The 15,009-nt window shown below is 35.8% G+C and overlaps 1 protein-coding gene across 11 annotated transcripts in view; it reads left to right on the forward strand.

Moving 5' to 3' along the window:
- Window positions 1-15,009, forward strand: part of ERC1 (ELKS/RAB6-interacting/CAST family member 1) — a 547,045-nt gene that overhangs the window by 186,915 nt on the left and 345,121 nt on the right. For all 11 annotated transcript variants that reach the window (XM_046012301.1, XM_046012300.1, XM_046012305.1 and 8 more), the window contains one exon: window positions 6,171-6,364. In XM_046012301.1, the coding sequence (XP_045868257.1) occupies window positions 6,171-6,364 (194 nt within the window). The remainder of the gene's footprint in view (window positions 1-6,170; window positions 6,365-15,009) is intronic.

Genomic DNA, 15,009 nt, shown 5'->3' on the forward strand with positions numbered 1-15,009 from the left:
TCTTTGCGCCTAGAGACTCTGCATTTGGGCAGAGTCTAGTTTGGGCATATTTCACAATTACTGCTGCCCACAGCCTTACCAGAACCCAAAGGGATTTTTGTCAGTTCTTCACTTTGAGAACCTGGTGGGATTTCTGGATGTAAAGTCCATTAAAATAAGGTGAGTTTGCCCTAAAACTGCAGCTTCTAGGACTGTCATGCTCACTGTCATGCTCATCCACACTCAGCCTCTAGTAATTCCTCAAAGTCACCATTGAAGTGTTTCTACCAACAGCTTTGCTCCAGGTGGGTAGATCTCAACTATGACTCTTTTGATTTTGGAGATGTAGTTTGCCCTTTGACCTTAGTTCTCTGATAGGTCCAAGAAAAGTAATTGATTTTCAGTTTTTTAACTTTTTCTTGTTTTAAAAATGGTAGTGATGACTTACAGACTTTTTACATCTTGGAGCTGAAGTTATAGCAGTTTTTCATGTGGAGCAGGCCTATAGTTTCGTGAAGGTATATATGTGAATTTTGCTATATAGAATAATATCTAAAACCTAAAATAAAAATACAATTATTGCCTATATCTGGGCATCAACTTTAGTTTTATTAATTAACACTATAAATATTTATGAAATCAATAGGTTACCTATCCCAGGGAATTTGAGATTATATCACAGAGGTCGAATTAACATACATGGCTATTTATTTATTTATTTATTGGCGGGGTGCATATCTGTATGGCTCCTGGGGGGTGGAGGAAGAGGGAAATAAACAGATTCCCCACTGAGCAGGGGGCCTGATGCAGGGCTTGACCCAGGACCCTGAGATTACAACCTGAGCTGAAATCAAGAGTTGGAGGTGCAAGTGACTGAGCCACCCAGGCTCCCTCAGTACACGTCTCACATAGCTTTTTTAGTTCTACTAGATGTCAAATGAACTTGAGTATTTTAAATTATCAGAGTGTTTCTAAACTCATTAATTTATATTGGAAATTGCCTTTTAAGAAAGAAGAGAAAAAGCTTTGACTTTAAAATATGTCTTAGAATAAATGAGAGTATATTTCCTAATGTAAGATTGAGATAAGGATAAAGCAGTAAGATGTAATAAGACTCAGAATAATTGTTAAATATTGTGCTTCAGATTTTAGCTCATTCTAGTAGATAAATTTTTCCCTAGCACTATTACATTTTAAAAGCAGGGCAGTGACATAGAGAAAGACAAATACCATATGATCTCAGTTATATGTGGAATGTAAAATCAAAAATAACCTGAATGTATAGAGAGAGAGAACAGATTGGGGGTTGCCAGGAAGGTGGGGGGAGTGGTGTTGTGTGGGCAAAATGGGTGAAGCAGGTCAGAAAATAAAAACTTCCAGTTATAAAATAAGTAAGCCCTGGGATATAATGTACAGCATGGTGATTATAGTTAGTAATACTTTACTGTGTATTTGAAAGTTGCTAAGAAAGTAGATCTTAAAAGTTCTCATCACAATTATGCTGAGTGAAATAAGTCAAGCAGAGAGAGTCAAGTATCATATGGTTTCACTTATTTGTGGAGCATAACAAATGACATGGAGGACATGGGGAGATGGAGAGGAGAAGGAAGTTGAGGGAAATTGGAAGGGGAGGCGAACCATAAGAGACTATGGACTCTGAAAGACAACCTGAGGGTTTTGAAGGGGCGGGGGTGGGAGGTTGGGGGAACCAGGTGGTGGGTAATAGGGAGGGCACGTATTGCATGGAGCACTGGGTGTTGTGCAAAAACAATGAATACCGTTACGCTGAAAAAATAAATAAATAAATTTAAAAGAAAAAAAAAGTTCTCATCACAAGAAGGAGATTATTTCTAACTTTGTAGTAATGTTAATTTCATTGTGGTGATCATTTCACAGTACACCACAGGCATGTCAAATCATCATTACAGTGTACACCTATAACTAATGTTATATGTCAGTTATATATCTTAAAAAAGAGAGCCAAATATCATCAGATGGTTTTTGTTTATTTGCTACAACTTTAATTTTTCCCCCCAAGGTTTTATTTATTTATTTCTCAGAGAGAGAGTGCACAAGCAGGGGGAGAGGCAGGCAGAGGGAGAAGCAGGCTCCCTGCTGAGCAAGGAACCTGATGCAGAACTTGATCCTAGGACCCTGGGATCATGATCTGAGCTGAAGGCAGACACTTAACCAACTGAGCCACTCAGGCGTCCCTACAATTTTAATTCTTTAGGAGCTTATTAGGCCTAGGATTTTGTTGTCTTTGTTTTCTATATTAGCATTTGTTTTGTTTTGTTTTATAGCTTATTTGTAGGTTTATTTATTTTTGTTTGTTTTTTTACATAGAAACTATTTTATTTTTTGTTTGTGGGAACTTTTAAGATTTACTCTCTCAGCAATTTCCAAATTGAACAGTATTGTTAACCATAGCCACCATGCTGTGTAGTACTTCCTGAGAACTTACTGTTTTATAATTGGAAGTTTATACTCTTTGACCACTTTGATCCATTTCACATACTCCTCTCCCTGCCCCGGTAACCAACCATCTGTTCTCTATTTGTCTGAGTTCAGTTGTTTAGATTACATATATAAGTGAGAGCATATAGTATTTCTCTTTCTCTGACGTACTTCATTTTGCCTAATGCCCTCAAGCTTCATCCATGTTGTTAGAAATGGAAGGAATTCCTTCTTTTTTAATGGGTTAATAGTATTCCATTCTGTATATGTACCGTGACTTCTTTACCCATTCATCCATCAGTGGACATTTAGGTTGACTCCTGTCTAGCTACTATAAATAATGCTGCAGTGAATATGGGAGTACAGATAATCTTTTCAGTAGTGATTTTGTTTCCTTTGGATGTATACTCTGTATACATGTACTACTCATATGGTAGTTCTGTTTTTAACTTTTTGAGGAAGCTTCATACTGTTTTCCATTTCCACCAACAGTGTATAAGAGTTCTCTTTTCTGTACATCCCCACCATACTTATTTCTCTTTCTCTTTCTCTCTCTCTCTCTCTCTCTTTTTTTTTTTTTTTTTGTCAAACTATTCCAAAAAATAGAGAAGGAAGGAAAACTTCCAAATTCATTCTATGAGGCCAGCATTACCCTGATACCAAAATCAGATAAAGACTCCATGAAGAAAGAGAACTACAGGCCAGTATCCCTGATGAATATGGATGCAGAAATTCTTAATAAAACACTAGCAAACCACACAACAGTGCATTAAAAAAAATCATTCACTCAGTCAAGTAGCATTTATTCCTGGTTTGCAGGGGTGGTTCAGCATTCACAAATCAATGTGATACACAACATTAATAAATGAAAAGAACCATATGATCATTTGAGTAGATGGAGAAAAAGCATTTGACAAAGTATAACATCCATTCATGAATAAAAAGCCTTTACAAAGTAGATCTAGAGGGAGTATACCTCATGTAATAAAGGCTTATACGAAAATCCTACAGCTTATATTCTCAGTGAGGAAAAACAGCTTTTCCTCTTCGTACAGTCAGGGATAAGACATAGATGTCTACACTCACTGCAGTTATTTAACATAGTACTGGAAGTAGTAGCTGTAGCAATCAGACAACAAAAAGAAAAAAAGACATCCAAATTGGTAAGAAAGAAGTCAGACTTTCACTATCTGCAGATCATGTGATAGTTTGTGTAGAAAACCTGAAAGACTCCATGAAAAAACTGCTAGAACTGATCAATGAATTCAGTAAAGTCTCAAGGATACAAAATAAACATTGAGAAATCTGTTGTATTTCTATACACCAATAATGAAGACACAGAAAGAGAAATTAAGGAATCAGTCCTATTTGTAGTTGTACCAACAACAGTTAAGATCCTTAGGAATGAACTTACGACACAAAGAAATGGGAAGACATTCCATACTTAAAGATTGGAAGAACAACTATTGTTAGCACGTTTGTACTACCCAAAGCAATCTATACATTTAATGCAATGCCTATGAAAATACCACCAGCAGGGTCACCTGGGTGGCTTAGGTGGTTAAGCATCTGCTTTCAGCTCAAGTCGTGATCCCAGGGTCATGGTATTGAGCCCTACTGGGGGCTCTTGGCTAAGCAGGGAGAGGGTCTGCCTCTTCCTCTCCCTTTGTCCCTCCCCACCTTCGTGGTCTTTCTCTCTCAAATAAAGAAATAAAATATTAAAAAAAAAAAATACCACCGGGGCACCTGGGTGGCTCAGTGGGTTAAAGCCTCTGCCTTCGGCTTAGGTCATGATCCCAGGGTCCTGGGATCGAGCCCCTCATCGGGCTCTGTGCTCGGCGGGGAGCCTGCTTCCTCCTCTCTCTCTGCCTGCCTCTCTGCCTAGTTGTGATTTCTCTCTGTCAAATGAATAAAATGTTTAAAAAAAATACCACCAGCATTTTTCACAGAACTAGAACAAACAGTCCTAAAATTTGTATAGAATCATGGAAGATTGCAAATAGCCAAAGCAATCTTGAAACAGAAAAGCAAAGCTGGAGGCATCACAATCTGGACTTCAAGTTATATTACAAAGCTACAGTGATCAAAACAGTACGGTACTAGCACAAAAATAGAACAGAATAGAAATGGAACAGAAATACTTCTAGCTTAGGAATTTATATCCTGTATGTGTATTTCCATATTTTATGCCTTCAGTATGAGATAATAACCTTAGAATTATTAAGGAAAGCCTTGAAATTGAACTTCTGAGTTACTAGAACTGTAAAAAGTGCTAAATTCTTTTTTTCCTCTGGGGGGGTAATAGCTCTTTCTGGAGGATTTTTTTGTTGCAAGCTTTTAAAAATTACATATTTTTATCTTTTACTTTTCTTTCTCTTTGTTGTTCTTTTCTTATATCATACCATTTCCTTCTATGTTTTTTTCTTCTTTTCTTACTGACAGTTTCCCCCCCTTTAAGATCCTGAAATAGTATTAAGCCACCCATTTAGACCAGTAAGTGATGTGACAGAGTAGTGCCATAAAGCCCTGGTTGATGTTTTTTCTGTATTTTGTATGAGTGGTTTTTTTACTACTCTGTAGAAAATGAACGCACTTGACCTTCTCTCTCCCTTCCTCAAGTAGGAACTCTAGATTTGTAAAAAAATGACTCCTTTTCTAAAGAATATTGGGATGAATACAAAGTGGGAAAGTTTCTATAAGATCAAAATTTCCTCCCAGGCTTGGGAAGTGTTTGCATTTCTGCTGCTTTTGCCTTGTTTTATTCTTAAATGAGTTCATTCATTTATTAGGGCTGCCTCTCTTTCCTCTAGATTTTACTCTGTTATGGCTTTTAACCACACCAGTTTAGGTTAGAATTTTGCTGACACATTAAAATACATGTCTGCCAGTGGAATCATTTTTAAAGGCCGCTGTTGGTAACCGGATTTTCCTAACTGATTAAACCTGAAACAAAAGATGTTGGTAAAGGTTTTAGTCTTAGAAGTACAGCTTTTGCTTTGACAAAGCATTTAGCCCAATTTATGGGAACATTTCTCTTTTACTTAAGGTATTTTGCTTCAGTGCTTTCCGAAGTATTTCCTAGCAATATATATGTACCCTTTTAATATATTTTTAAAAGATTTTATTTATTTATTTGACAGACAGCAAGAGAGGGAACACAAACGGGGAGTGGGAGAGGGAGAAGCAGGCTCTCTGCAGAGCAGGGTAGTCATACATGTATGAATATGAATATTTCATTAATACATAAGCATGATTCATACATGCTTGGAAGCAGTATATAGGAAAAGGGAAGGGAAGTAAGGGTCAGGTGGGAATTAGAGCTCAGCATTGACATTGGTTATAGTAACATCAACAGTGAATCTCTGGCAATGCCTTTTTGAGGGAGATTGGAAAGATTATCTTGGAGAGATCAATAACAGATGAATAGTAGTGTAATGGCTTGTCTGAATAAAAAACCATGTCTTGTCATATGATGATTTTTGGCCTAATATTCAGATATGTACAGTAGTACATCTAAACACAAATCCATTTGAAATCCATGATAATTATTTCTCGTTATTACTAATATTTTGTCTATGTAATATTTAAGCAGAGAAAAACTTCATAAATTGAAGATTAGCTATTAGATATTTGATAATTCTCTATTTAAATTGAAATACAGATGGTCCTTTGGGACATGGCTTGCCTGCTGCCACTATATATGTCTGATAGAATTTGAACACTTTTCTTTGAAGGCACATGAGGCGACACTGGAAGCCAGAGCCAGTCCAGAGATGAGTGACCGAATACAGCAGTTGGAGAGAGAGATTGCCAGGTATAAAGATGAATCTAGCAAGGCCCAGGCAGAAGTTGACCGCCTCTTGGAAATCTTGAAGGAAGTGGAAAATGAGAAGAATGACAAGGATAAGAAGATCGCAGAGTTGGAAAGGTAAAGATAGGCAAGCTGAATGGTGGATTTACTATGTTAGAAAGGTTAAAGTATGGTTTTAAAACTATACTTTTGGGGGCATACTTGTTCGGTATATCTGCCTCTTGGACTTTAGGTTGTTGTATTACTATTTTTATTAATTTTATTCTGAGTCACTGTAAATTCGTTGCTGCAACATTTGAAAGGCAACAACAAATGGGGATATATTAAGAAGTTGTGGGCATCAGCATCATTGATTGGAAAGTAAGGAAGTATTCATCAGTGGAGAAGTTAAACTTTTCTACTAGCTAATCATGAGAGTACAAGTAGCTACTTGCTTTTTAATTACTTTATTATCCACAGAGCAAATGAATCTCAAGTTCAGGGAGGTAATATTTTTTCATTGGCTTTGACTTTTTCTATTGAGCCCAATGCTCCTTTTGGCTGTGAATTTTTAGACTTTACACAGTTTGTATTGTGGAGAAGCAGGCTGTTACATCAGTCCCTAGGTTAAATTTAGGAGAAGAGCCATTTTGAGGATAATTTAATCGACTTGGATATGATTTTTATGGGTCTGTGACTTTGAATTCTTCAAAATGAGCTGTGTTTACATATCTAGCCCTACAGCTCTCTTGGAATCTTTCTTTCTTTCTTTCATAATTAGGGTGTTTTATACTAAAGATTAAGTAAATGCCCTTTGATCTCTTCTTTTACAGCATGTATTTAACATAAATTTATAAGTACATAGAAGTAGTTCTTCTGGTAGAACTTAATCACCTATATTCTTTTAAATAGAGACAACAGTGACAGAATGAAGTCATTAACCTATGTGGCTTCTTAGAGCTGATTCTTAGGAATATTTTATTTTTATGTTCTTGAAGATTGGGAAATATGAAATGACTTTCATAGTTGTTTATTAAGTTTAAAATTTTTGGGTAACTGGGAGATTTGATAATCCCCTGTGGAACTGGTTTTCTCTTACTCTGTTCCCAAGAAATTAAAACAATAAAGTCTAACCCTCACAATTTTTATTCACTATACTGATTGCATACTCACGAGATTTCTCTTACTTTTGATATTAACTCTATTTCTGGTTCTGGATAAGATGAATGGTTAGAATCTTTAGATCAGAATTAAAAATTACCCGTCTTAAGATGAGATTATTGAATTTTTGTATGCCCTTTTTCATGTTTGCATTGCAGTTTGTCCCCCAGCACACACACACTTACATACTCACATGAACACATGCCTCTCTGTTTTTGTGTTGGCCTGAAATCAGCAGTGCTGCACAGGTTTTAAAATGTAATACTTTTGATGGATTAGTGACTTCCCACCAAATATTTTAATATTTCAGAAGAGAAATTCTTTGATCAAGTTTCATTTTTTGGTTTGTTTTCTTGTATTAGAAATCTATATTGAAATTACTGCTAGTTATTCCAGGCAGCTTGCTTGAAAAACTTCTTGATTCATTTTTGGACCTAATACTGATTTTTGGAGTTGGGTGTGACTTGAAAGACAGTAAGAAATAGGATTAAATCTATATTTTATACCCAAAGCACACAAATTACTTTTATTAACCACTGTATTTCTTACATTTTGAGAAAGTTGCAAATGATCTTCTCTTTCCACAGAATATAACTTAAAAGGTTGAAAAGCACTGCACAGTTTTAGCCTCTGGCAGCATTGTAATTTTGTTTTAGGATTTGACACAAAGTTTCTTGGCTACCAAAATAGGGAAAGTTTTTAAAACTCAGTTTTTGCTCCTGGGTTTATAATTTGTTGCTCAGCTATATAGTTTAAAATCTGAATAATAGTCAGAGACAGTTTTATATTATGCCTCTTGTTCCCCTGTTTAGTACTGAGGTACATGTGTGTGGCTGCCATGTTTCTTACTAACCATTTGCTTCTTGTGTTGCCATTCCACTATTTCCTAATGTGTGGGTGTCTGTCTCCCTATAATTTATCATTTGAATTTCTTCACCTTTCTTTTAATTTGTATTATCATGGTCCTAATCCATTGGGGTTTTGGTCTCTGTGTGTCTCTCTGTGTGTATATCCCCTCTTGGCCATGCTGTTTCTCAGAAAGCCAATCTCCCGCAGTTTGTATCTTCCACGCCAGGTTTCTGTCCCTGCACCGTCAGGGGGGTTTGTTTGGGACTTCCTGGGAAAGTGAGTGTTATGTAAGGCTGTAGTACTGTACTAGACTGAATTGCTCCTGCTGCTCCTGCTACTGCTGAGGCTTGCTGGGAATTTTGCTTGATCAGAATTAAAGAACAGCCAGTTTGTGTCAAGCTGAACTGTAATTCTTGGGTACTTGTTTTGTGGAAAAAGTATGTGTTCTCTCTGGTAAGATTCTGGTATTGTTGATTATCGTTGTCATCGTCTTTGATTGTCGTCTTGATTATGATGTCATCGTCTTGATTATGGTTGTCATTAGACGATTCCAGCATTGTCTAATGCTGGAATGCCCTTTAAGTAGTGTCCCCTTACTAGTGTGATGGTAGTGCCACACCATAATTCAGGATGTAGAATTCATTCCCTAGGGTGTTCAGCAGCCTTCTAAATGGGGGGGGGGGGGGAGGGAAAGACTGTTACAATAATTGAACTAGAGAAAATTCTTAGTAAACTTTGCACATTTCCTAGTACTTCTTATATAAGGATCTTCAAGATTAAAGAACTCACAAAGAATTCCCAGACCTATTCTTTGTGATCTAGATAAAAAATGGTTAGTCCCTTACATTGCCCTTGTAGAACAATAGTAGCTCCTGTTAGAAGATGACTCAGTGTTGTACCACTCTGCAGTTTTTAGATTATTTATTTATTTATTTGACACACAGAGAGAAATCACAAGTAGGCAGAGAGGCAGGCGGCGGGGGGGGGGAGCAGGTTCCACGCCAAGCAGAGAGCCTGATGCGTGGCTTGATCCAGGACCCTGAGATCATGACCTGAGCCGAAGGCAGAGGCTTAACTCACTGAGCCACCTAGGTGCCCCCACTCTGCAGTTTTTAAAAGGATTTATATTTATATATCTGCACATATATATATATATAAATATGCACATATAAAATATTTTCCCAACTAAATATAAGAAGTATTACTTCTGAATTCATATTTTATACTGTGGTGTGTATAAGTTGGGAGTGCAACCAGAGATAATATATATAATGTCTGGAAATTTATTACACGGAGTTGTCTTGCATGATTGTGAGAGACTGTCAAAGCAAGTCTGAAATCTGGGGGACTATCTAACAGGAAGAAAAGGTCATCAGCAGGATAGAAATCTCATGGGCATGGGCAAAAATTCTGCCAAGTCCACAGGCAGAATTTTTTTTTTTCTCTCCTGGGGAAACCTCAGCTTGCTTTTAGAGGCCTTCCAAAGGATTCAGTTATACCCACTCTGATTATCTGGGATAATCTCCTTTACTTAAAGGGATTAGAGAATTTAATTATATCTGCAAAATACCTTCATAGCAACATCTAAATTAGTGTTCAGTTAAGTGTCTGGGCACTTTAGCCCAACCAAGTTGACATTTTAAGAAGTTATCACCTGGTGATTTTGGATAGTGTTACTAAATCAATTTAAGGAAGAACAAAACCAAAAATAAATAAACCCTGGAGCTTTACCTGTCCTTATATAAGTAGATCAATTTAGATTAGCCTCAGGAACCCTGAATGTAATTAAGAATTTTGCTTCTAAAGTGATCATAGTAGAGTTTCTATTTAGATTTATTGTAGAGAGGCTGATCTTTGGCATAATGTTTAAAATATTGAAAGAAGAGTAATGTAGCTTGATAGAATTCTGATTTAGTATCTTGTCAGACTTCTGCAATAATTGTTTAAAATGTTTTTTAATTAAAGAAATTGTTTTTATTGAGGTATAATTGGCATATGACATTATATGAATTTCAGTATGCAACATAATGATTCAGTATTTGTGTAGATTGCAAAATAATCACCACAATAACTACAGTGAACGTCTTCTACTGTACACAGTTACAGAAAATTTTTTTTCATGTGATGAGAACTTTTAAGATTTATTCTCTTAGCAACTTTTTTTTTTTTTTTTTTTTTTTTTCATTTCAGAAAAAACTTTTAAATATACTACAGTATTGTTAACTATAGTGACCATGCTATATGTTAGATCCCCAGGAAGTTTATACCTTTTGACAAACTTGAACCATTTCATCCCCCCTCAATCCATACCTCTGGCAACCACTTAATCTGTTCTCTGTACCTATGAGTTATTTTGGGTTTTTTTGTTTTGTTTTGTTATATATATTTTAACTGAAGTAGAGTTGACATACAATTTTATGTTAGTTTCAGGTAAGCGACATAATGACTTGACATTTATATACATTATGAAATGCTTATCACAGTAAGTGTAGTGACTATCTGTCACCATTCAAGGTTATTATATTATTGACTGTATTCCCTGTGCTGTACTTTTCATCCCCGTGACTTAAGTCTTTTATGGTGGAAGTTTGTACCTTTTTTCCCCTTTCACCTATTTAACCCATTCCACCTTCCCCCTCCCCTTTGACAACCACCATTTTGTTTTGTGTATTTATGAGTCTGTTTCTTTTTTTTGTTTGTTTTGTTTTTGGTATTTGTTTTGGTTGTTGTTGTAGCATTTATCTTTTCCTGTTTGACTTATTTCACTTGGCATAATACCATCTAGGTCCATCCAGTTGTCCCTGATGGCAAGATTTTATTACTTTTTATGAATGAGTGATACTCCTTTAAAAAATATATACCACGTCTCTTTTATCTGTGTTGATGGGCACTTAGCTTGCTTCTATATCTTGATTCTTGTGAATAATGCTGTAGCAAACATAGGGGTGCATACATCTTTCGGAATTTGTGTTTTTATTTTCTTTGGGTGAGTACCCAGATGTGGATTACTGGGTCTCATAGTATTTCTATTTTCAATTTTTTGAAAAACCTCCATATTGTTTTCTACAGTGACTATACGAGTTTGCTTTCCCACCAGGGTTCCCTTTGCTCCACACCTTTACTAACACTGGTTATTTCTTGTCTTTTTTTGAGACTGCCATTCTGACTGATGTGATATCTCACTGTGGTTTTGATCTGCATTACCCTGATGATTCATGGTATTGAACATTTATCAGTTGGCCATCTTTGTGTTTTCTTTGCAAACATGTCTATTCCGTCCTCTGCGCATTTTTTTAATTCGGTTTTGTTGTTGGTGTTGACTTGTGTGAATTCTTTGTGTGTTCTAGATATTAGTCCCTCATCAGATATATCTTTTGCACATATCTTCTCCCATTCAGTAGGATGCTTTTTCATTTTATTGATGGTTTCCCTTGCTATGCAAAAGCTCTTTGATTTGATATAGTCCCAGTAGTACATTTTTGCCTTTGTTACCATTGTTAGAGAAGACAGATCAAAAAAATGTATCGCTAAACTGATGCCTAAGTATCTACTACTTATGGTTTCTTTTAGGAGTTTTATGGTTTCAGGTCTTACCATTTTAGGTTTTTTTTATCCATTTTGAGTTTTTTTTTTTTTTTTTTAAATGTGGGATAGAAAGTAGTCTGGTTTTATTCTTTTGTATGTAGCTGTTCAGTGTTCCCAGCACCATTTACTGAAGAGAATGTCTTTTCCCCATTGTATATTCTTGCCTTCTTTGTTGTAAATTAATTGACTGTGTCAGTGTGGGTTTATTTCATGGCTCTTTATCCTCTTTCATTGATCTATGTGTCTGTTTTTGTTCCAGTGCTATACTGTTTCGATTTCTGTAGCTTTTTAGTATAGTTTAAAATCTGGGCCTGTGATACCTCCAGCTTTGTTGTTTTTTCTCAGAATTGCTTTTGCCATTGAGGGTCTTTTTTGTTTTCATACAAATTTTAGAATTATTCTAGTTCTGTGCAAAATACATTGTTATTTTGATAGGAATTACATTGAATATAGATTTCTTTGGATAGCATGGACATTTTAACAATATTAATTCTTTCAACCCATGAGCACAATATATCTTTTCATTTGTTAATCTTTTTACTTCTTTACCTTTGTTTCAGTTCTCTCTTTGTCTTTTCTCTTACTTCATCTCCTCACCCAAATGCCTGGAACGGATCTTGTCCCTTCACTTTTTGAAAGGGCCTTCATTATACGGGAGATTTTTGCCTTCAATCAGGCAACTGTTTTAAAGAGGGATATATTTTGACCTTTTAAAAACAAATATTTATTGTGGCAGAAATGGCCTTATTTCACTTTGAAATGTAGGCATTACTCTTACCTCATTTGTATTCAATGGTTGATTCTTTTTCTGCCCTTTAGTGGAAACATTGAAAGCAAACTGGCACATATTTTGGGTGGAAATTTCCTGTAGGAACTCTGCAAGCCTTGCATGTCTTCCTTTTGGTATTTATCAGGTAGATCTTACTTTTCTTAGAAAGATTCCCCCAAAGTTTTAATGTACTTTAATAGTTGTATTTGTTAATTTTCGCTGCCCCCCCCCCCTTTTTTTAGCTGCCCTTTCTTGCATCATGACTTTTTAATTTGTTTTTGGAAAGGGTTCTTTATATAGAGAGTTTTTCAAATACAAATAATGAGGCTGAGGTACAGAGATTATTAAATGTCTGGTCCTCTATCACATAAGTAAGTAGGTGATAATAGAGTTGTGCCTAAGAATTCCAGAAATCTAGAGTCTTTTCCTTCCTTTCCCTCCCCCAACCTCCTATGTTCAGATTTTCATTAATGAGCTTACCTTCTAGAAGGGGAAGATGGAGACATCTGGATGATTCAGAGCTGTTCACTTGAAGATCTTGCTGAGGTCAAAGGCTTTTCCCACGTGTTGGCATGCTGTCTTAGAGGACAGGTACTTTGCAACTGGCATGTTGGTTGCTTTGTCACCAGGTGCCAGTTTTTCCAGTCTGATTTAGCCTTTCTGTCAGTTTGGACTCAATAAAGATATTTCTGGCCCCAGAAGACTTAAGACTTCAACAAAGAGCAGCTGTTGTCTTTTCCTTTGTGACGGTGTTAGCAGAGGCATCTTTCCATGGCTTGTGTAGTAGCTGGAAATTTCAGTGATAAGGTTTCAATTTAAGGTTTGGTTGAGCTCTCCTGAGAAGTAATACTCAGTGTACCCAATTAATACGTGCCCCTGGATATAGGATTATCATAGAGAAGGGACTTCTTGAACTTTGTACTCTTCAGTGTGGTCTTTTAATTTTTAAGACCAGTGTTAAATCACAATGACTTGAGAGGTTAGTTGGAACACTAGTAGGTAATTTTGGACCCTAGACTTTTAATTTTAGGTCCTGGAACTCTGGTGTGGAGACTTGAAATAGAGAGGGAAAGCCAGGATACTGCTACTGCTAATATTCTAAGGAAGCAAAAGAATCGGAGACAAGTTTTTTGTTATTTATTCATTCACACACACACATATACACACACATTATTAGGCAAGTCCTATAAGGACTTATAATGGAGGAAACTTAGTTTTTTCACTTTTTTGATGGTTAATTTTATTTTCTTTTCTAACCATCTTTTTTAGACCCTCATCTTGAACTATTAGTTTGAGGCTCTTGCATCATGAGTAAACTTAAATTTTGTGGGCTAGCAAGAAATCCTAAACTGCATGTATAATATTATTTCCAAGGGAATTACGTACTGATTTATAAACAACTGGCTTTATTTTGAAAGTGGAGTGTACCTAGTCATAAGATTTAGTTGATTTTGTACCCCCACCCCACCCCGATTTATTTTTTTAAAGCAAAAGTGTTCTCACTTTGCTCAAAATTTAGGCTAAAGGTAATTAGCCCCTGAATTAGCTGTCTCAGCTGCTAAAGTAGTAACTTAATCTCATTTTGGTAAGTGAGATAAATCTGTACTTCTGTGCATCAAGATCAATGCACTGAACTGAGCTTGAACACCAACAAGATTGGGATTGTTTTCCTATCCTGTCAGGAGTGAGGTATAATCTGGGGTATTATTTGCATGGATGTATATGTAAGAGAAAGAATTTTTCTGGTGGTATTTGGAAAAATTAGGGAAGATAGTTGCTAGGCTTAAATACCATGGCTCAAGGATTTGGCCTTTTGAGGTTTTGATTGGCTTTTAAAGATTACTGGTGTCTGAAATTTTATATAATGAAAATGGATTTGTCTTTACTTTTCATATATTTCCTAAAATGCTTTGGGAAATGTGAACTAGTTTATAGGATGATAGTTTAAATTTTTGGTTTGATAGTCTTAGTAGAATTACCTCTGTTTTTGTTAAAAAAAAATTGACCTCAAAATTAGAAGATGAATCCTTTTTTTTTTTTTACCTGTTTTTTCTTATTCTTTTCTCGGTGACTAAAATTTTCTTTTTCTGTATTCATTTTTGGGAATCTGACCCTTTTTAACTCTTACCTTTTTGGAAAAGAAAGCCAATTTTACTGACTTCCCTGAGATAGTAATTTCTCTTTTCTTTATTTGTTATTCTTACAGTGTCTATCATGTTCTGCTCTGTGACTCTACATTATTGAGGGCCTAATCAGTATATAGTTTGATACAAAAAGAGCTCCTTTCTCATTTCACTGTCGAATCATCCCACATTTCTTCCATTTTTATCTTTCGGTTACTTGTATATTCAGACCTTTCATCAATTAAACAGATGGAGATTTTAGTCTTTTATACACTTATTAGTGATACTGCAAATAC

The sequence above is a fragment of the Meles meles genome, chromosome 7, assembly GCF_922984935.1.
Source record: "Meles meles chromosome 7, mMelMel3.1 paternal haplotype, whole genome shotgun sequence".
NCBI classification, from domain to species: Eukaryota; Metazoa; Chordata; class Mammalia; order Carnivora; family Mustelidae; genus Meles; species Meles meles.